This window comes from Brachyistius frenatus, unplaced genomic scaffold (genome assembly GCF_029030835.1).
Source record: "Brachyistius frenatus isolate BFR_SWC_R1_liver_20210118 unplaced genomic scaffold, ASM2903083v1 Contig_27, whole genome shotgun sequence".
Classification (NCBI taxonomy): Eukaryota; Metazoa; Chordata; class Actinopteri; family Embiotocidae; genus Brachyistius; species Brachyistius frenatus.
In genome coordinates, this window is record NW_027210626.1 from 2,136,201 (window position 1) to 2,158,340 (window position 22,140).

The 22,140-nt window shown below is 40.7% G+C and overlaps 1 protein-coding gene across 2 annotated transcripts; it reads left to right on the forward strand.

Moving 5' to 3' along the window:
* Positions 1-399: 399 nt before the first annotated feature.
* Positions 400-22,063, forward strand: vwc2l (von Willebrand factor C domain containing 2 like). Of its 2 annotated transcripts, none has more exons than XM_069698438.1 (4): positions 400-1,064; positions 1,892-2,410; positions 14,772-14,901; positions 21,463-22,063. In XM_069698438.1, exons 2-4 carry the CDS (start codon positions 1,997-1,999, stop codon positions 21,612-21,614), a joined length of 696 nt encoding a protein of 231 aa, XP_069554539.1. In that variant the 5' UTR covers positions 400-1,064; positions 1,892-1,996; the 3' UTR covers positions 21,615-22,063. The 2 variants fall into 2 exon arrangements, with proteins under 2 accessions (XP_069554539.1, XP_069554540.1); XM_069698439.1 differs by having other exon boundaries at positions 400-771.
* Positions 22,064-22,140: the final 77 nt, after the last annotated feature.

Below are 22,140 nucleotides of genomic sequence, written 5' to 3' on the forward strand. Positions count from 1 at the left end.
TCTGTAAACTGCGCTCCAAATAATGAGTGACTCAGGCAAACACGCTTGCGGGTCGTGTGTGAAGACACAGGGCACACGCGCGCACGTATACACAGACGCACATTCTGCAGGCGCATAATGAAACAAACAGTCACAAATAGGCACTCAGACATGTTGAACACATCGAGCCTATCTCCTCAATTTACGGGCTACCCCTGTAGGAAGCCCTCTGACTACTTATATTCCGTCGCAACGTCCGAACTTGGTTTCAGTCTTTAACTCTTTGCATGTCGAGTTCCAGAAATGTTGTCCTCGCATGGTGGGATGTGAGTGTTGTTTGTGACTGTGGGTGACAGAGGGGAACGGGGGGGGCGCTCTGCTCTGCTCTGCTCTGCTCTGCTCTGCTCTCAGTGCAGGACGCAGGAGACAGTCGCTCTCCAAGGTGCTGGAAGTCGGAGCGCTCCCTCCTCGTCCTTGCCTTCTGACGATGCGCGCAACCTCGGCCAGCAAAATCAAATAATGACTGGCTTCACTCCCGAACGGCTCGATTTGATGTACTCTTTAACTTCTTCCCGTGTGGATTTTCATTTGTCATGCAGCCGCTGGATGTATACACACATTTGTGCAACAAGACTGACGGCTGCTTTCTAATATTCACCTGCATCGTTGGGAAATACTGAATTGACTCCGGATTCTCAGGGAACGCTACAGAGGATTTTTTTTTTTTTTCGTCTCTTTCTCTGTCTGTACCGCATGCCGTTGGACGTGAACTGCGATATTTTCTCAAAAAAGGTGAGTCCGATGAGGATAATCATGAAGAAGACCTACTTTTACGCGGATGTCGTCTTCCTTTCTGGAAGAGAGGAATCAAACCTCCAAAAGGCTTGTGTGTAATTGTTTTGAAACCCATCATCTCGACGAGAGGGGGGATTACAGTATCTCGTGGAGCCTGGTGAATTTATCCAGTGGATAGAGGGAAGTTTCCAATAGGCATTATAAGCGACTATCTGTAATCTGCTCAACGCCTCTATGTGTTGGGGCTTCTGGCTTCACACTAAGTGGATATATCAAGCAATTTCAGCACGGTGAGTTTACCCTATCGCTTAATATACATCAGTGATGTCACTAGAACTGATCTGTCCAGACACGTAGCTCTAAAAAACAAAATTATACAAGGCAAGAGAGATGTTTATCTTCAGCTACATAAGTGTTTTGCTTTTTCGGGTGTGCTTTCCCCTTCCAAAGCGGTGATGCATTTTGGGTTAAATCATTGCGCATTTAACACTGTTTGCATGTCTCACGGTTGATTTAGTAAAAGCAGGTTCTTATAAGTCCAATGCGGGTGAAGTCGTTTGTGTCATTAGTGGCTTCTTGGGAAGCTGAAACAGACTAAAGCTACCTGTTGTCTCTGGTCATAAAGTTTTAAATTGTAATATCTAATAGTTTGGGGGATTTATTGAATATGGGGGAGAAGACTGCGAAGAGCCCACTCCACCCACTTCACATGATGAATGTTGTAACCCTTTCCTCTGTTGTTGGACGTCTAGCTGTTGCTGTGATTTTGGAAAAAGAGACCAATTTGCATCCTATGCCGCACACCCCGCCGCCACCCCCACGCACACACAGACCCCATGCTCCTTGTGATAACGGAGGTTTTTATTTGCTTTAAGAAATAATGGCAGCAGAGCCTGTTGAGTAAGCTGCAATAAGGAATCCAGTTTGTCTCTGGAGGTGAAATAATGACTGAAGAAGGCTGAATGATCTCTGGTTGCAGCAGCAGGACACAGTAAAGGAAAATATACACCGACCTGAGCAAAAATGAAAAGTAGTGGAAGGTGAGGTTGGTTTGTGAGTATTTCTGCAAAACAGTGGAAGCATCATCCATCATATCATCTCTTTTTTTCCACTGCAGCCCATTTCCTTACATGATGATGATGATGATGATCATAATGAAGCGCAGGACGGATCCGGAGAGGATACCGGGAGCTTAGGGATGACATCCACATAGTCGTGTTGAATGTGGATGCCGATGCCGCGGCGAAGGATGGGCCCTCTCCTCTCGGCCGCCTTCGTCGTCCTGCTGGCCCTCAGCGCCGTGTCTCCGGCCACGGTGGGTAACTCCGAGGATTACGTCGCAGACGAGGCGGAGCGGACGACCGGCGACAACATCGTCTTCGATGACTACCGGGGCAAAGGATGCGTGGATGACAGTGGCTTCGTCTACAAACTCGGGGAGCGCTTCTACCCGGGACACTCGAACTGTCCGTGCGTGTGCACAGAGGACGGGCCTGTGTGCGACCAGCCCGAGTGCCCCAAACTGCACCCAAAGTGCACCAAAGTGGAACACAATGGATGCTGCCCCGAGTGCAAGGAGGTTAAAAACTTTTGCGAGTACCGGGGGAAAACGTATAAAATACTGGAAGAATTCAAGGTAAGTCACGACTTTTAAGATGAAAATCATCAATTTATGCCTTACATTTTCAAAATAAAACAGCTGATTCAAGCGCGTCCGTTCACAAAACAAATGGTGCCATTATGCACGATGTTTGCATTAATACACTTTAAAGATCCTGTATCCAGTCAAACTAATTATCTAATTGTTATGTTGGTCACATTTGAACCTCTGCATGGTTCCATATTTCCAGCTTGATTCAGTCACAGATTCTGGATGCCTTCAAAGCAACCACATGTCAGTCTGGGCTTTTCAGTTGTTCATACAATCACCAGATCAAGTTAAATCCAACTCCCTCATGTTACAGTGGTGTCAATTTGGTCTCAGCCACTATGTCTCCTAGCAACAAGGCCGGTCTTAGGGAATAAGTCTTGCAACTTGTTGAAAGCAATCATCTTTGACTGTATTAATAGTTTAAAATGCAACACATCAGTCTTGGCTTGTGGTGTGAGTTTTTGGGGTTATGATAGGTGAGGCTTTGTGCTTTGTTTTTAGGTTGGTTCTTGGCATATCATAAAATCATCATTAAAATGTGTTTATTGGCCAAGGGCACCAAGATGGCTGCCTCCCAGAGTGATGTCATCCCCCCTCCCTGCCTCTCAACTAAACGTTCACCCACCATTATTAAACAGACAGATGCGATAACAGTATTTTGATTTGTGGACAGTTAGTCATTGCTGGCTGATCCAGTCTTCCCATGCCTCCTGCGAAGGGTTTCTACACATCAGACTAGTGTCTCGGTGGTTGTTATAGAGCATGACAGTACTGCCTGATAATAAATGACACTCAGAGCATGACATCTACAGTCTGTGTTTAAACTGCTGCTGCTGCCCATGAGGAAACCTCTTTATTCAAATTCCTCACGAGTAGATCGAGGCTGTTAAGTGATTGAAATGTAATATGACACAATGTGGCCTAAACAAGAGTATAGCTCTATGGTTAATGATGGTACTTGTTCGTGTCTGTAAAAATATATCAGTAACCAGTTAGGATTAGTGCATCCATTACTGCCCTGTCAGCCAAATGCTCTAAGCTTCGAATGCAAGATTTCTTTTTTTTTTTTATGCTCCACTGATCTGAATAAAGAGCTGTTGACTGATTGAGTTATGTTTGATAGGAGACTCTTAGTAGATCTGAATTCATCCTTTTCTGGATTTAAAGATTACTTGTTATGGAATAAGGTTAGAAAGGGGAAACCTACATCTATTGAGCTCAACATTTACTCAGAGAAAAGTCAAAAGTGATGACACATTTAATTTCCTCTTAATTTTTCCAAACCCTGAAAATAGAAAGCAAAGCATTATTCTAAAACTCCATGGCCTATTTCTTACAGAAGATTTTTTAGAGACTAATTTCTGTGCATAAACAGTTTTTTTTTCAGAAACATCCACTAAGTTTTCCAGTTTAAGAAAGAAGCAGCAAAAACAAATAATAGCCCTGTAATGGGTTCTGCCAATCAGGTATAGGAAGGTTTATTGTTCATGCTGTATGTGAGTGAAGGAGGACATTTTCAATCATCCATTTTGTACAACCAACTTGAAATACCTATGGCTGTCTGTTAAGTGTTACCAGACCACGGAGAGGGAAGCAGCCACTGTCAGTTACCCCTTTAAAGAAAAGTAAGAGGCACTCCAAAGCTAAATGCTATACTTGAATCTAACCTTTCAAAAACATCTTAAAAAAAACTGTAGAGATAACAGAGCTTCAATAATACGTAAATCTAATAAAGGCACAAATGAAACAGAAAAAAATATTACAACTGTTCAGTAAACTTCAGAATTTGACATGATGGAGGCACTTTTGTGTCTTTGTTATGCAAGCATCAAAAATAGTTTTGAGAGCAAATTTCTCACTGTAATCAAATATTACATTTTTAAGTAAAAGTATATAGACTGAGAATACAATTATTTGGATTGCAAACCAATTCTCTCAGTTTTGATGGTTTTGGTCACAGACTTGAGAATTTAGCTTGTGTCAAAAAAAAGGCTTTGGTATTTATCAGTAGTCACTCAACGTCATTCAACCTGAATGTATTCATATTTGTACAAAATCCAAACAACAAGTTTGTACATGTTTCATATAAGCCATCTTCTGGAGATATACAAGATTGAGAGCAGCTATTAAGAACCTAAAATGCTTTGTAAAAGAAATGACTAGATACCACACATAGCATACATAATATTCAGTTTGTTCATATCTCAAATGAACACTTGGAGGCAGAGCGGCAAGATGTAAGCAGAACTTTGATTATCACCTTATGAAGTTGTTCCATCTGTAATAATTCTCTGTAGGTGCGTCACTTTAAGTATCCTCTTTCATATCACAGTTATTCATCTTCTTACAAAATATCAATTATAACTAAGGTTAGATAAGAAAATTGTTACGGCTGACTTAATGTAAGAGGAACATGAATCGTGGCAGACTGTCTTTAAGGCAAACACTGATCATTTCTAAGTTTGATCAAACTTTGATCACTTGTGCAGAGTAGTTGCTTGTGAAATAATGCTTCATATTCAGCAAGATCATCATATGTTTGCAGCATTGCCTGTCTTATGAGTCCCACGTGACTCTAAAAAGGCAACAAGCTAAAAAAAAAAAAAAAAAGTTCTGTTTCCAGCTTTGTGACAATACATTTTCCAGCTAATTTAACTTAAATAGCTTATTTAGCTTAAGAAGTAGGAGAGTTATAGGAACACACAAAGGAGCACTTTAACCTTCAGTTTATCAGAAGAATTCAAATAATTTGGAAGCAAACAGTTTTCACTGGACAGAAAGGGTATGAAAAATTTTATTCTGAAAAAAACCCTATTCACTAAAGCAATTGGACAAGGGAAGTCAAGTAAAATGTACAACATTTGCCTCTTGGATTCAATGGAAGTACAAAGTTGCATTAAATGAAAATACACAACTTAGCTCCAATATGTACTGAAGTACAGTATGGGACGAAATGTACACGGTTACATCCCGCTACAGGACATGAATACGTTTAATTTTGGGTTTAACTATCTCCCAGATACTCCTGCAAATGAAGAGGATTCCAAGACAATGTCCTCTCATAGATAATAATAATAATAATAATAATAATAATAATAATAACAACAACTCCAAAGGTTGCTTCTGCAAGCTGTTCATCATCTTCCCCACTTACTTACTCCCCAAAATCCAAACAAGTTTGTACATGTTTCATATAAGCCACTTACTTACTCCCCATAGTTGCAATTCATTGGAACAGCGGCCTCTAGTGGTCATAGTATTGATGTAAGGAGTAAAGGTGAGGTGACGTGGTTACAGTCGTAACCTGAATGAGCAAACAGTGTATCTCTATCCGTCTGCTTCTCTGCATCAGTCATGCAGAGCTCCCGCAGAATATATGTTTAACTTGTCATATTGTTGGTTTTTAGTTTGGTAATGACTTCAAGGTAATGCAAAGGGAAACGACTAGGAGCCGCTGGAACATTGAGCACCTGTGAATATTAGCATGTCATGTCACTGAAACTAATTGAAGCAGGCAGGGGGCCACGCAGCATGTTAAGTCAAGTGTGTAGATGAGCATCATTATTGGCAATTTCTGCGACCGCTGAGAAATCAGACAAAACCAACAGAACCTTGAGGGGAAAGAGGAGTCTTAGCTTCATCATGCTGCTCAAGTAAAACCTGCTATATCAACCTCTAGTGCATTCAACTAGATAAGCAGAGAGGCTTTGTTTATGCCTCTAATAGGGCCACTGTGCTCATGCTGTAACAATTATTTAACTGATTAGTCTATAAACAAAAAATAATTAACAATTTAGAAAAGCAATTAATAATTCAGGTCATTTATCAAGCGAAAAATGTGAAATATTGTTGCTTCCAACGAGTCCAATTGCGCCTTTTAAAAAAAAAAATACTTTCCTATTAATGTAAATTTAATAATGTTAAGATTTGAATTGTTCAATAACAAAACAATCTGAAAATGTTCCATCAGGTTCTGGAAAATTCTGTCGGCCATATTTTTCCACTTTTTGTTTTTTACCTTGATTATTTTAAATGATTCATCCAGTTAATCAAAAAAAAAGAATAATCAGGAAATTGATCATGAAAATAATTGTTAGTTGCAACTGACTTTATGCACTGGTGCATTAGCATGACAGTGATGTGGCGTTGCCATTATGAAGGGATGTGTGGGATCAGCCCATGTAAGACCTGTGGACTTAATCTGTACTGATTGGTGTGTTTGCACGTCAGACGGAATCAAGCTCAGTTCAGCATTGGGATGCAAGCCCACTGATTTTGTATGGGCCTCTGTTAGTGCATAAGCCTCGCAATTTGATGCGAGATCAAGTCCGTCAATAGTGCAGCTCACCCGCATGCTAACTTTGACTGGAGGGCCCGGGGAGGGGAGGACATGTCTACGGATTTTAGGGAGAGAAAAATCATTTTGTTTTCACTGGTTATCGCAGTAAAAACAAAATGCAGTAAGGAAGGAGAGGAAATTCCCCTCCTTCATCAAAGACCACACAAGTGACTGTAATGTCTTCGTCCACGTCGAGAAGGTTGGGTCTCTTCAGCGAGGACATGAAAGCCTTGGAACCCTGCAGTGTTCAAGGAAATGAAAGGCCGTCAGTATCCACTATGCAGACCCCTGTTTAGAGACGCCGACAGGTTAACCTTTGGTGTGGACCTCATTGGCATTTCCTTTGCGGTGATTGTGTTGCACTGTGCAGACCATTGCATTTATATTCAGCAGGAGATGATGGAGAAGAAACACACAGATGCAGCATTTCAGAGACGAAGCCAGTTTAGAGCTTCTGAAAAGCTCGGCGAATTATAGCCAACAAAAATAGTTTAGCACCCACTGACACTTCAGATTTTTCCCGTTTCTTTTATTCTGTAAATCCAGCCGGTTTTCATTTTCAGAGTCAAATACTGTCAAACCCATCAGCGTCAAAGAGATACACGCAAGGCGCCCTTTGGCATCCGCACCGCGACCACCGAGGTCGAAAAAGGAAGTCGTGACGGAGTGGAACGAGTGGCAGAGGGAGGCGGTTGTTGGAGGTTGAATGGAGCAAACACAAGACTTTAATCCCAGAGAGTTTGAGTCCGTGAGACAGCAAAAGCCAAAGTGGACTTTTTTTTTTTCTTATGTAAAATAATATATTCAACTTAAGTGAAGTGAGATGTGCTAAATTTTACTTACGTAAAATTACTTATTCGAACCCAAACTATGATCATGTACTTGATGCGTAAACCTAAGGCATCGAGAGCCCATTCTGAGACTTGAGCGGGATTTGACATAACTGTAGTATTTGATGCTGTGGGATGGGAGTGGGTTAGAAAAGCATTCAGTAGGTCGCTCCTTAAGTCCAACTCTATGTAAGGAGGGTTTGCAGCCGTTATTATGTCAGTATTTTTTGGTATTCATTCAACACAAAGCAGCTGACTGCGGTGGAATGTCAGCCTCTAATGTGTTGAATCTAATGCTGGTGTAACTGATGCATCCGCAACCTGACAAATAAGTCCAAACACCTCCCAGCGTCCGCCGAAGATTATTTACTTTTAGCAACACTGAATTTAATGCTGATTTAGATTTAGGAAGACGAGAGTCAGTATTTTCCACCATTTTGTTTTTTGTTGCCTTGTGAGCAAGTCATGCCACTCAACCTTAGTAGGTGTTTCACCTACAGGGTTTCCCGTCAGATGAGGAAGGGACGAGTTCGTTCAGCATGGCTAGCGGTGCGCCGCTGGCCTCAGCGCAGCTGCAATCAAGAATCAGGAGATATAGGGTGAGTTCAGATCCCAGATCTTCAGGCTGGGCTGGGATGTGAACTCAAATGTGAACAATCCCGTCCATGCTTCCTGCCATCCCCCCCACCCCCCTCAGGGAGGGGATGCAGAGATGAAAAAGGTGGGAGGGCTCCAATATTTTCAGTGGTTAAAGGAACACAGTAGATTTCAGCCATCAGACTATCTTAAATAATTTCACATTAGGAGGCTATTAACATCAGTTGATTCATTTCTAAGTGATGTAATGGTTATTACATGCAGCCTTAATGCTTAATTTCCTCTCACCTTGCTTTCAATCCCCATGAGACAGGTGCTATTCGGTGCAGTGCAGTTGAAGCCTGCTCCTCAGTAAAGTTTAAACACTGAGGAAATTTCATAAACACATAATCAATACAAATGAAAGAAAATGTTTGGATTATTCTGTGATTTCTCTGTTTCTGTCAACTTTTAATGGTTCTATCGATACAGCAAAAATGCTGAAGACATTGATGTGCTGTAATTATGGGAACTGTGAAAGTGACAACAGATTTAAAACAGCACACGCACACGCACACGCGCACACACACACACACACACACACACACACACACACACACACACACACACACACACACACACACACACACACACACACACACACACACACACCAGTAGTTGGTGACTCTGCTTTTCAACATACCAGCGAGAGAAAATACTCATACTGTAGAAATGATTACTTAAATTGATTTTCCTATTCAGTTTGACAGCAGCAATAATGGTCCCAATTAGAAGAAAGTGGTAAGTGCAAACAATTTGGCCATGAAGAATTTTTCAAATGTTTTTTACGGCTCAGACTTAATTACACTTGCAGAATTGCTGTACAGACGTCAATCAGATTTTTTTTTCTCTGTATTTCTTGACCACTGGTAAAAATATTGTTGTGACTTGGACAAAGGCAGCATGCAGTTTGACAGTCAACTCAGTCCTATCACTCCTATTAAGCGCATGGGTGAGTTTCCTGTGACCCTCTTTTCCAGCCTCAAAGTATTTTCACATTACCATTTGCCCCGCTGAAGGTTATTTGACTATTCATTGCTTCCCTCCCCTGTCTCCACTTGTCTCAGTGTGGGAATGAATAGCATGACAGCTGATTCACTCTAATACCTAGTCAGGAAGATGGGGACAACAGGAGTCTTTTCTCCACCAAAACATCTGGCAGCACTTCTAAATTTGGTGCTGGTGCTCCATTTTCTTTTGTGAGTCTGGGCTAAGGCATGACTGATCCTCTTCATGGTAGACCTCACACAAAAGGACACGCTGAAAGCACCAGGCGCAGCTCAATACATGGAAGGATTCTCTGCTGTGTGTCATAGGTGCTGGAATAGTTTTCTTTTCAAATGGCATTTTTTAATATACTTCTTCCTGAGACTGCATTGGCAGACTTCTATCTGAGCTGCTTCACAGGCCAATTTGACAGATTAACCTACTGAGAGCTGCCCCTTGATCTTTAAAATGAATTGTTTTTAAAGGTCAGCTGTGATTGTGAATTAACCCTTCTGTCTTTCATAAGTAGGTTTCTACTTAGTTCTTCAATGCAACAAGAAACATCTCGGGATGAAAACTAAATATATATAGTATGTCAAGAAGCCAGTTTCCCCTTTTTCTCAGTTCAACAACAATTTCAAAAATGAATGAGCCAGAATTTAAAAAAAAAAAACAACTCTCTGCCTCAAAGTCATTTTCAAAACTTTCACTCTTATATTTGTAGTGTGTTTTTACCCATAATTAGCTATCCTGTACCGATGTGTAGATGACCATCTGTAAAGTTTCTGTTAGTGAGAGGAACATTATGTTGTTAGTCTGTTGCTTTTATTAACCCTGTGTACATGATTTTACAACCTGGTACCACTACAAAGGGAGTAAGACACCCAGTAGTGCACTTGAATACCAGAACTGCCAGTGTCACGTTTTGCCTTGCCTAGTCTTGACTGTCGAAGCAGGAGGTCATGTGACAAATTACTAAGAGTGATTAAGTCCACACAGGGAGGACATCAGGGGTTGGCTGGGTGGAATGAACATGATTTACTGCTGGGAGAAATGTGTTCTCCCATGTGTTATCGAGTCAGTGAGATGCCAAAAGTAAATGTGGATTTTTTTTTTTTTTTAAAGTAACGTAAGTATGTTTCGTACATAACATAACGTATTTATTTAACTTACATAACGTAGGTAAAGTAACTTAAGTGACGTACGTAAAATTAACTATGTAAAATTACTTATTGAACCCCAAACCGTATTCTTTTCCTGAACTTAACCTCGTGGTTCGGGGTGCCTGAACCTAAAAGGCACGGCGAGGCAACGCCAAATGTCACACTGACACGGTGTCCTTTGGTGGCCTGGTCGGTGGATTACAGGCTTTGGTGAGATATTAGGTTGGATTTAAACAATATGAAGGTTTCTGATTGCCTTCAGAAACTTTAAATAGTTCCTGCACAGCCAGACACTGATTTCGGGACCAACTGAGCTCACTTTTTGTAGCTGAATTGCTGTTTTAGTTTCTCAGTCTTATCAGCAGTAATAAATGATGTGAGTAACAATAAAGATTTTCTGAATATCTTGCTGGACTTTCCCTTTCAATTTAGCATATCATTGTCAATTACTGTTTTGCTGAGGAGGAACCTGCTTATGTGACAGAAATTGTTTGGAAACCTACATAAAGTGTTTGAGATGGCAACATGAAAACATCCCTCAATACTACTCTGGCACTGGTCAAGCTAGTTTACAGGCTCATACGGTGGCTTTACGTCAGGATCAAGCAGTGCTACAATTAATCTGTAACCATGAAACACTAGACTTTTTCCAAAGCTCCCCGAAAAAGGTTTCCCTTTACCTCTGCACAGTGAACATGAGTCCGTTTTTTGTCCATGTCAAACATATCACACTTTGACAGGAGCTGAAATTAATGAATATCTGAACTCATGTCTTTTTCACTTATATGGATCTGCAAAGTAAAATCCAGTGAACATATATACTCCGTATGCTCTGCAAGGGAAGTAAAGCTAATAAACAACTATGACTCATGGCTGTGGTCAGAGTAAGAACAACTTTTTTTTTCTTTAAATGCCACTTACATAGAATTTAAAGAAACATACATTTATATATCTTTCTATTAAAAATACAGTAGAAGACCACAAATCTCTATGTTTACCAAAGGCTGTAATGTCAGTTCAAAATTTTTTAAATTATTTTGTTTGCCTTACATAGTTTTTGATTTCCTTCTTGATATTTTGAAGTTGTGTCATGTCATTTAGATTTTGCTGGCTACATTACATTTCAGTGCTTGATGGGACAAAAAAAATACATTGCACTCAGATGGATTTGACCGCACAAGCAGAACAATGGAACAAACAGTAGTTTGTCTCCACTTTCTTCAAAATCTGAGCTCCTAGTCTGTTTGTAGTACAACTTTTGGCAGCATGCTGTTTAGCCCCAGGTCTCAACAGCAAACTGCCAAAAAAAAAAAAAATACTGTTTGCTTTGTTTATGCTTTTACGTTTTACTCTGTATATTACATATTTCATAAGTGCTGGTGCCAACAAACACTGAGCAGCAGTTTGATCCTTATACGTCAATTTTATCAGTTGATTTGACCATTGCTTTTGATTTTCCTTTGAAGTCATAAATGAGTTGTTTTTAAACCAAGCTTGTCTGTTCATTTCAACTTATTGGTTTTTAGGAAACACTCCAAAATCTAGTTCATTTTTATTGGTTGAGCCATCTTTAAGAGACACCCATCAGAAAGCCAGTATGCACAGCATGCAAACATATGGCTTTGGACATATTTTAAACATTGTACTAAACAAATGATATGCAGCTCATCATTTAAAATTACTGTTGCTTAATTGTTGCTATTACCTTACATAGTAAGCACCAGTATCAATTTTAAGCGGGGTGTTTCTGCCTTTTTCACTTTTAACTACAAAGTCGAATGAGTTTTAAATATTCAATTCGTCTTCCAACTGTAATAGGTTTGGGATGAAAGCTGTCTTTCAGGCTGTGTAGGAAGTATGTGCCATGATTCATGCAGAAATACTTTATATTACACTTTATATTTTAGGCCTTCGCTGAAAATACAGGATAAGTAAGTGTTCAGTGTGTTAATATGTGCAGCTGGACTTACTGGATGACATGGCAACATGGGGCTTAGAGCAGCCAGTTCCAGAAGGGGATTATGTGAACTTGCCAATAAAATATTTGGTTTTAATTTTTTTTTTCTTTGTGTATTATTTTAGTGTAGTTGTGTAATCCTGTAATTTACTTACTGCAAAACAAATATAACTTCTATTAAGTTCATAGTTTGGCAGTCCCCTTTATTTGCCTTTGAGATTAATTAATTCTTTCTAGCCTGTGTGCATTTGCATTGAGTGTTATACTATTGTTAATTATAGTGGTATTTCTGTCATCCTAAATTTTAATCCTACCAGACAGTTCACTGATATAGATGTACAATATAGGAGAAACTCTATGTGATACAAAGTATCACATTTTCTATCACAAGGAGGGAAAGTGAAATAACAGGAGGTGGAATTTTGGATGAAGATAAATATTTAATCTCAACATGGATTTGGAGAACTCTCCCTGCAAATTCATGAAGTATAGAAACAATCAAGAAATGGGCTGCATTTGCTTTGCTTTGTACCATTTCTCTCCATCTCTTAGTGTTGCTTTTTTCTTAGCAGTGCAAACAGACTGCCATAAATTCCAATAAAAATACAAGCCTGACCACTTCCTGTTTTGTGCACCTAATGCATCCTGGCAAAATGGGCTGATAAAAGTCACAAAGAATAATCTAGTATTGCTATAGCCTTTTCACTTATCTCTATACAAAACTGGATCATGAACTGTGGAGCTGCTGTTGTTGTGGCTACGATTCCAATTTCAGTAATACTGCTGAAACTACTGCAGCTTGGACAGCTGACGGCCCAACAACAACAACAGTAGTACATTTTCTAGTGTACAACATTCATCTTTTAAAAGAATGATTCAACAGCTTGGGAGATCGACTTTGTGACGTTTTTTTCAGGGAATCTTTAGCTGCAGCCAGCTGTTGGTTTGCTTGGTTTAGCATGAAGACTTACCCTGGCTTTGTCCAAAGGTAAAAGAGTCTCCCCACCTGCACTTCCAAAGATGATTATTAAACAGATTATATCATGTTTGTTCAATTAAACAAGTTAAAAAACAAACAAACAAAAAAAAAACTATGACACATTTCCTAACAATGAATATTTCCAATTGGATGGACTGGACTCTGTGCCATAGACCTCCACTTGTTACCTAGCAACTATACAAGCAATAAATAATGTGTTCATTAGTGAGCTTTTGAGACCCTTACCTCACCCCCCCCCACCTGTTGTTGTAAACAACAATTACCAAAACTAAAGCACATCATTATGAACTGATATGCTTGATATGACTCATTTGGTTTGGTTGCATTAGCTGCGCTCCACATACGTTAGTCTACATATAAAAAAAAGGTTAGATGGCAAAACCGGGTTATCATATGACACATTTGTGCCCTTGGTTGGTACAGGGCACTGACTCACTGACAGAGCAGACCCGGTGCACGGAGGCCTTTAAACGGCTGTTTACCATGATGAGCAGAAAGAAAATCTAATATGATGAACAGTTGACCTTTCGTGATTTGGAAACAGTTTGTATTTTTCCACTCCATGTAATTACATTACAGTTCATTTTCCGGTCAAGAGACTTTGCAAAGATAGAGTCAAGTACGAGGCAGCAGCACATCGAGCCGCATCGCACTGATTTTCATGTTGCAGAGGTGGTGTGATAAGCTTCTGAACCGTTACCTGAGGCAGGTCGCAGCAGAATGCAGCAAAATACTAAATATCATGAATAGCACTTTATAGACTCCCTTATTATTTCTGGAGATTTTATACAAATGAGCTGTGGGCTGTGTTTGTTAAGATGCAAATACCCTAATAAAACTGGGGTTGTGAATAATTTATCAACTCGTTTCTTTGTTTATCAACAGTATGAGGTGCAAATAAAGAGAGAAATTTGTAAATCGGATAATATCAGGGTGCATATAAAAGCAAAATGTTTCTCCCACTCGCCACCAATAATCATGGAGTGCAGGGATGGTCAAACTCAGGCCCACGGACCAGATACAGCCTGTTCAAAATGTTCTAAGGCCCAGTAGAGAATGTCCGTCTGGATCGTGTTTCACTGTTTTCACTTTTAACAAATATGAATAACAATGCGCTATGAGCACCTTATATCTGCTTGGAATTTCTTTGATTATGTCATAAACCGGCCCAAACTGTTTTACTATGTTCATCTTGTATTTTGCTGTATGAAATTAGATACCATAAATAGGATTGACATTCGGAACTGTTTGTAGCCATTAATTGGCTAAATATTGTGTGCAGCCCTCGGGGGCCCCAGTGATCCTCGTATCCGCCCCTCCGGCTATTGAGTTGGAATAGCCCTGATGTAGAAGTGCACACATTCATACACACACGTAAAGGTGAAACCCATCTAACCCAGATTCTCTGTCTCTCTTCCCCCCTCTACCTCACAGCCGTCACCCTGTGAATGGTGCCGCTGCGAACCAAATAATGAGGTGCACTGTGTGGTGTCCGACTGCGCCGTCCCAGAGTGTGTCAACCCCGTGTACGAGCCGGAGCAATGCTGCCCCATCTGTAAAAATGGTAAACACTCCTCTCTTCTGGAATTCAATGCACATTCCTCAAAGTGATGCATTTTTCATTACCAATGACAGCAGGTTTATCTACGGTATCACCATTTGATGGCCACGCCTTTGGAAAATGAGGATGTAATTGATGTTTTATGAATTGAAATGATTACTTTGGGCCCGTTGAACACTAATGAGCAGTACTAGTTTTAATTATAAATGACGCAGAGTAGAGTAAACATTAGCCAATTGATTAAAGGCATGGTAGGAGGGACTAATGGGTCCTCAGAGAGCCTTTTCTCTCCCAGTGCCCTGATGCCCTTGTCATTGGCTGTAGCCAATCCCTAAATTAGAATTATTGGATTCCAATGGTTCATTGACTATTTACAAGGCGAGGTGGGAGATTTCCCTTTGCCAGCACCAATCCAGAGGGACCGATGGAACTTTACGAGTCAAGTGCAGTAACTGCACATTTGCAACGTGAACCTGGCTGGAATGATCAACAGTAAAGAGTGCCTCTGGGTAATATTGAATTCATGATCTAAACACAATGACGCATTCGCCAAACAAAATATTTTTAGGTAATTGTTTTAGGAGACAGTCAGGGTTCTTGACCTCAAATGACAACATTTACTCTCATTATGTGTTCTAATTATGTACATATTCACAACCAAAAAGCATCCCTTTTGAAAAAGGGCAAAATAGCTGTCCTGCAATATCTTTATTTTTCTTTCCAGCAGCAGCTGACCTATAAATGCAAAGAGAGCAATTTAGTTTGAGGCAGATGCTAAATGGCCATTTCAACTCAACTACCAACATTTTCTTTCACACTTCCTCATTTTTTTTCTTTATCACCATAGCTTGCTTTCTTTTCTTCCAACACACACACACACACACACACACACACACACACACACACACACACACACACACACACACACACACACACACACACACACACACACACACACACACACACACACACACACACAGTAACAAGGCTGCAGAAGCTGCTGGGAGAAAACTAATCCAGGCTGACAGGACACAGTGACACCCTTGGCATTTCAGGGTAGGCCTGCTGTTTCTAAGTTCCCCAAGGGTGCCTGGTCAGGCTCTGGCAGCCAGATAAATCTCTATGGGAGTGGATAGCTGAGGGCTGTGGGGAGAGGACAATGAAGGAATGCTGTTTAGCTCTCATTTTTGGCCAAGGGACAGGGGACTGAGAAAAGAAGACATCCAAATGTGTTCCAGTCAGACATGCAGTCATTGGAGGACGGACATTTGTCTTTTGCTGTACCTGTTACAAGTGCTAGTTTCAGATAATTATGTGGATGCAAAAAACATTTAACCCAAGTCAAAGTCCGAGCTCTGTGCATTTGGTTTACGTGGAGTTTAGAGGTTTTAAATCAAATAGGGAATTCCACAAGTCATTCTGAGGAAACCTGTGATCTGGTCAGAGCCTGGTTTGATGTGGGGCTAAGTACATACAAGATGGTATCAGCATTCTTTTCATTTCAGTGGGTTGCTGATTTAGAAAAAAAAATTGTATCTATGTACAATGTAAATTATAATGGGCCTTATATTCATCCTTGAGGGACACCTTTAGAAATTATGTTCACAGTTGATTTGAACTCTGGTAATAACAATTTGAACTCTATCAGACAGACATCAAAACAGACAGACAGCAGCTTATTTAGCAACAGTTGTTAAGGTCACCACCTTTATGTAATAAAGCTTGTGGACAGTTCCATATTGAAAGTTTTTTGCCAGATATAAAGTTAAATTAAACACATGTAGAAAGGATGCTGCAGCAACAGGAGCAAGAGGTCCAAATTATCCTCACCAGGAAATTTTGTTGCATGTAAGTGGGTTTATCAATGCATTACACACCTGGATGCGAGAGGTCTGAGTGAACCGTTCATATTTAAACGGATACTGTGACTGTGAAACATTGGTCTGATTTAAAAAGGCAAAGAGTCTGCAGTTTAGCTAGTGGCTCTGTGAGCTTGTACTTTGAGGTAAATGGAAATCATACTCAATATAAAAATGTTAACATGTTCTCACTTGGTGGTAGGTAGAATGTTTTACATATCCACCATCTTGGATTAGATAATAGGAGGTCAAATACCTGGCCACTGTGGCTGAAGGACATTAATGTCCCCCAGGAAGCCACGTAGTTGTGCTCAGACGAATAGTTCTTGGATTCTGGACAGACAGGACAGGTTGGCTGCAGGTCGATAGTTGTTCAGGTCACAAATGTCACACCTTTATGCAGTGGAAGCACCTGAACAGTCCTCCATATTCATTTTGCCTGAATTAAAATGGTCTTAAATACTATATGTGCACAAGAGATGCCATCTGCACTGTGTTGTAGGATCCATTAGTCAAAACTGTAAACTTTATATGTTTAAGTTTGTGAATACATTATGAGTGTGACAACTGTGAGTGAAATTGTACTATTAGGGCCTATGAAGTGATGAGTAGAAGGAGAACAATTTAGCATTGCATCAGAACATTATCAACATGTGACATGATGAAATGGTTATTAAAAGCTAATACTCTGTCTCGAATAATGGGCCCCATTTCACATTGTTCTAACTTACAGAATGTTGTTTTATTGAACTTTGAAAAGGCAAAAATATTGGGAAACAGATTGGACTTTGTAATAAATGCTTACGTAAGCACGCTAGCAAATTTTAAAATCACATGCAAATCTTAATTCAGCTAAATTTTAGAAACCAGGCATTTGCTTAAAACAAGCGATAAAGGGAAGAAGTGCCCAAAACCCATTGAAAAAACAACAACCAAATATTCCTGAAAACATCTTACATTAAAAAAAGATGAGATGTGTTCTCTATGGAAATATTTCTTTCACACTAGTGTTCTCCAGAGGTTTAGACTGGGTACCTTTCCAAACTACAAGGTAAACAAGTCCTGGAAAAATTAAAAGCAGAAAAAGTTAATTTAATTGCCCGAAGCTAGCAATCCGATTACATGTTGTTGTTTTTTTTAAAAGATGGACGTGTTGCTTCTACTTTTATTGTTACATCGCTCTCTTGTGGTAGATGAGCATGTATCCACAACCCAGAGTATGTGTTTGAGCTCATGCTCATTTCACATATTTGTATGTGACTTGCACATTTCCAGAGATGCAGAAATATAAATATGCTCTACAATGATTATTGAACATCTGCTGGGTTACTCAGACTGGAGATCAGTTTTGTGGTTTAAGAGGCTGATGCATTTGCAGACAAACAACTTCAAAGGAGGTTGTGCTGTATCTCCACACTGCATTTACACCGTTGCAGCACAGGAGAAAAGTCTAACGAAATCCAATCTGACACAGTAAAGAAAAATTATAGATAGGGCTGTTAAAAAATGTTTTTATCAGAATTAACTAAAATGTTACCGTGTAATGTTTTGACTAATTAGCTCCAATTATTCACTGATTTAGTGATTTGGAGGTTAAAATCAGCAAAAGGTAAGTGTGGCTGAACAGTAAACATTTTTTAACAGGATTAAGGACTGTATTTCAATGTCCTAACTGCATATTGGCATCTAAAATAACTTTTGAAATAAATGTAGCTTGGGTATGACCTTGACATCTGAGTGTCTTTTTTCTCACAAAATCAACAAATCAATACTTATGCTTGCCAACCTTTTGTCAAAGCTTTCCATTATTAGGATGTAGCTTTTCCGCTTGTGTCCTTCTTGGTGTTTTTCCCTAGAAACCCCAACAGACAGCAGAAAAAGGCACAATAGAACATTCAGCCGGTGGGGGCGCTTATCTCTGAGCTCCACACTCATTTACTCCAACTGATTCAGCTCTGATCTTTATGATGAATTATATACTGTATATTCATCAGGGACTATGTCATTATATAACTCTCAAAGTAAATGAGAAGTATTCTGTTTCGTCAGTATAATAGGATTACACCATTTATGGATCTCCATGTTTTATCTGTCTGAAGGCCGTCATTGTGCTTCTTTAATGGATATGTCACAGAGTAGCAGTGCTATAGAGCTGGTTACTTTTAGGTAACATATACAGCCTGCGACCGAGCTGCAGTTTGGAGTGTAACGAGTACTAATATGCATTCGCTCCTAAAGCTTTCAGGGAAAGGAAGACGTGCTAAGACAGTTTTGATGCAGGACAATTTTATTGCCCACGAATGGTTCACAGGCTTGGACGAGTGACCGCATTTCCTTCGTGGGGTTGTCAGGAAGCTGAAACTATGTCCTTGTGTTTCCAAATCTCTCTGACTATAAACAATGGCAATTGGCAGCGGCACCGGTCACCCTGTTCCCTCATCAACCTCTACCGAGTTTGTCCTGTAACCTGTGCCAGCTGTCCAGAGGCAGATCAATGAGAGTTAAGACTTGGCCAGCGCTCTCAATGTCTCTTCTAAGCTCGGATCAAAAGGCTTTTATCAGGTCCAAATAAAGCACCCAGGCTGAGGCAAAGGATGGGGATACCAGGTAGCCAGCAGCTCCCTCTGTCAGTGTCACATGGATATTTATGGCCTCCTGCACCTAATTTTCACTGATAAGAACGGCAGGAAATTGAACCAAATCCCTTAGATGTCTGCAGCAAAAGCTTGTTGAATAGCGGGAGTTAAATGACAGCCCTGTTTGCAAGTCTTTAGGCTATTAAAACACTTGTTTGAGTTGCAAAAGCTTTATTTTTGGTTAAGCGTTGTAGAAACCAGTGTCCTGTCTCGTGCTTTGAGTCAGTGCAACTCAAACCATGATCTTTATCTAACCTTAATCAAGTGCTGTGATTTGCTTAATCACAACAATAAAAACTGTGGCAAGCCTTTTTCATGGAAAGCACAGAGCCTACATTGTGTTTCTGCTATGATTAAATAGCGCATGTGATTACTGATGTTTTCCCTGTCAATTGGTTTGCTGGGACGGCCGCAGGTCATGTGTGACAAAAAGATGAGATGCCTATTGTCTAGACGATCCACTGCAGCCACGAGGCGGGACGCGGGTCTTGTGCAGACTGTGGCGGTGCTTTAACCTGTTAACATATGAGACGAAATGAAAATCGAGATGTTCCGCTGCCGTCATCCGGGCACTGTTTCCCATGCGTAATGATGGCTCTGTTGTATTCAACTATCCCTGAAATCCATGACAGTGAAACAATGAGCCAGCATTCACCAATGCATGGACCTTGAAACTGAAGCAGCTGGAATTCAGTCATGATTTATTTTGATAACAATAACTGTTGTTGTCCTACTTTGACACATATAAAGGGGTTTTGTGAAAAAGGCCAGAGCTGTTTCTAATTTGAAAGATTCGGCAGCTGGCCAGAGAAACGAAATGCACCCCTTTTAGGTTGAATAATCATACTTTTTCACATTTATGATGCTGGGATTAAATCAGATTCACTGAGGCACTAAGACATCCATGAATATTAGTCATGAAAGCTACTGTGTCTTCAAGAGTTATGGGACATATGAGTTTTTATGACTACTCATAGAAGAGTTTTGAATCTGGCAGTTTTTACAGAGCTCAATACTGAGAGCAATCCAAAGTCACCGTCACACCAATTGAGCTGCTGATTACTTCATTTAAATGATTAAAACGAGGGTGAGTTCCTCGCACCTTCTGGCTCTTGTGTCTCAAGAGGTAGAGAAAAAGAGAGATGTACAGCTTCAAAATCTCCCAGAGGCAAAGAGAAAAATAAATTAGATGTAATAATTTCAGGTGGTATTTACTAGTAACTGCACTGCTTTCTCACAAAGGTTTTTTTTGGGCTTCCTGGAAAACAGCCTCTAAACTGTACCCAGGATAATCTGTCTCTCTATCTGCTGAGATTATCAAATACATGAGCATGAGGCTCCAGTGGTACACAATGTGTTTTAGAATTAGGGGAATCTTATCAACAAAAAGGATCCTCACAGGTAAATCCTACAGTGTTTTATGGATAAATCAGATGTCAAAATTAATCTGAGTTCTCTATTGGTTTGGAAGGCTGTGTGTGTGTGTGTGTGTGTGTGTGTGTGTGTGTGTGTGTGTGTGTGTGTGTGTGTGTGTGTGTGTGTGTGTGTGTGTGTGTGTGTGTGTGTGTGTGTGCACGTGTGTGTGCGCGCGTGTGTGTGCGCGCGCGTGTGTGTGTGTGTGGGTGAGGAAGGAAGCGGTGTAAGGAATTTCTGAGGAGTTCTGTGGCCTTTTCATACAGACCGACGTGATTACCACCATCCTCCCTACTGCCTCTCAAAGCAGCTTTCTCTCTCTTCCCCTGTCTCTGTACTCCAGCCTCTCTGTACTGCCAAGCCAGCGCCTGGCAGGCTTCTCTGGCTCGCAGCGCATTAGGATGCAAAGCGCTCCATGTCGAGGGAGAAGGGGAGACTAACAAAAGCGCTTTAATGTTGCAAAAACAAGCCCATCGGTGCATGCCCGTGAAAAGATCTGTACGTCTGCTCTGACTCCCCTAACTCCTTGCAGCTCTCTGCATCACGCCACCAGCCCTCTGCAAAGAGAAACTCTCAGGAGAGACGCATCCATTTCTTGTCGTTCTCATTCCTTCTTTCCTGTCTCTCTCCTCCTTCCCTCCCTTCCCATGCGGCAGGTCCAAATTGCTTTGCTGGAACAACGATCATCCCAGCCGGAATTGAAGTAAAGGTGGACGACTGCACCATCTGCCGCTGCCACAACGGAGACTGGTGGAAGCCGGCGCAGTGCTTGCGGCGGGAGTGCCTCAACGGCCAGTCGTTGTCATAGAGAGACTCCGCCGAGGATGGTGGAAAAGCTCAGGCAAGGCTCTGCCTTCTTCGCCATTTTGTATGATTGAGAGGGCAGGAGCACAATTCCTAAAAAAAAAAAAAAAAACCTGAGATGGCATAGAATCGAGGAGATGCTCTCAAGCTTCACACAAATACAAATTTAGCCAGTGAGAAGATGGGACTTGTCTCGCGGCTGTTTCCACCCTCCAGTTTTAATCGTCCTATATATTTTCAGAAGTTGACTTGCTTGACTTGCTGCTCTCACACAAAAAGTTTCTAAGCTCCTTGAACTCTTTCCTAACCACTCGCAATGTTGAATTGCTCATGTTGATTTCTGTATGTCTGTCATCAGCTTGTTGTTCGTGTCTGTCACAATCACGCAGGTGTTGTAAAATTCCAAACAGCAGGAAAAACAAACCGTAAGCACACTTAACAGCGCTTTTTTTGGTTTTTTTGGGGGGTGGGGCATACAAGGTTAGACACCAGTGAGAGCAATGCAAAGGTGTGCTTGAGTTTTACAACTT

What these genes read in the sequence shown, in the direction of transcription:
- vwc2l (XM_069698438.1), top strand. Translation starts at nt 1,997, where the DNA reads ATGTGGATGCCGATGCCGCGGCGAAGGATGGGCCCTCTCCTCTCGGCC. An exon ending in AAATACTGGAAGAATTCAAG is followed by an intron (nt 2,411 to 14,771) that starts GTAAGTCACGAC and finishes TCTACCTCACAG; the next exon opens with CCGTCACCCTGTGAATGGTG. An exon ending in CTGCCCCATCTGTAAAAATG is followed by an intron (nt 14,902 to 21,462) that starts GTAAACACTCCT and finishes CCCATGCGGCAG; the next exon opens with GTCCAAATTGCTTTGCTGGA.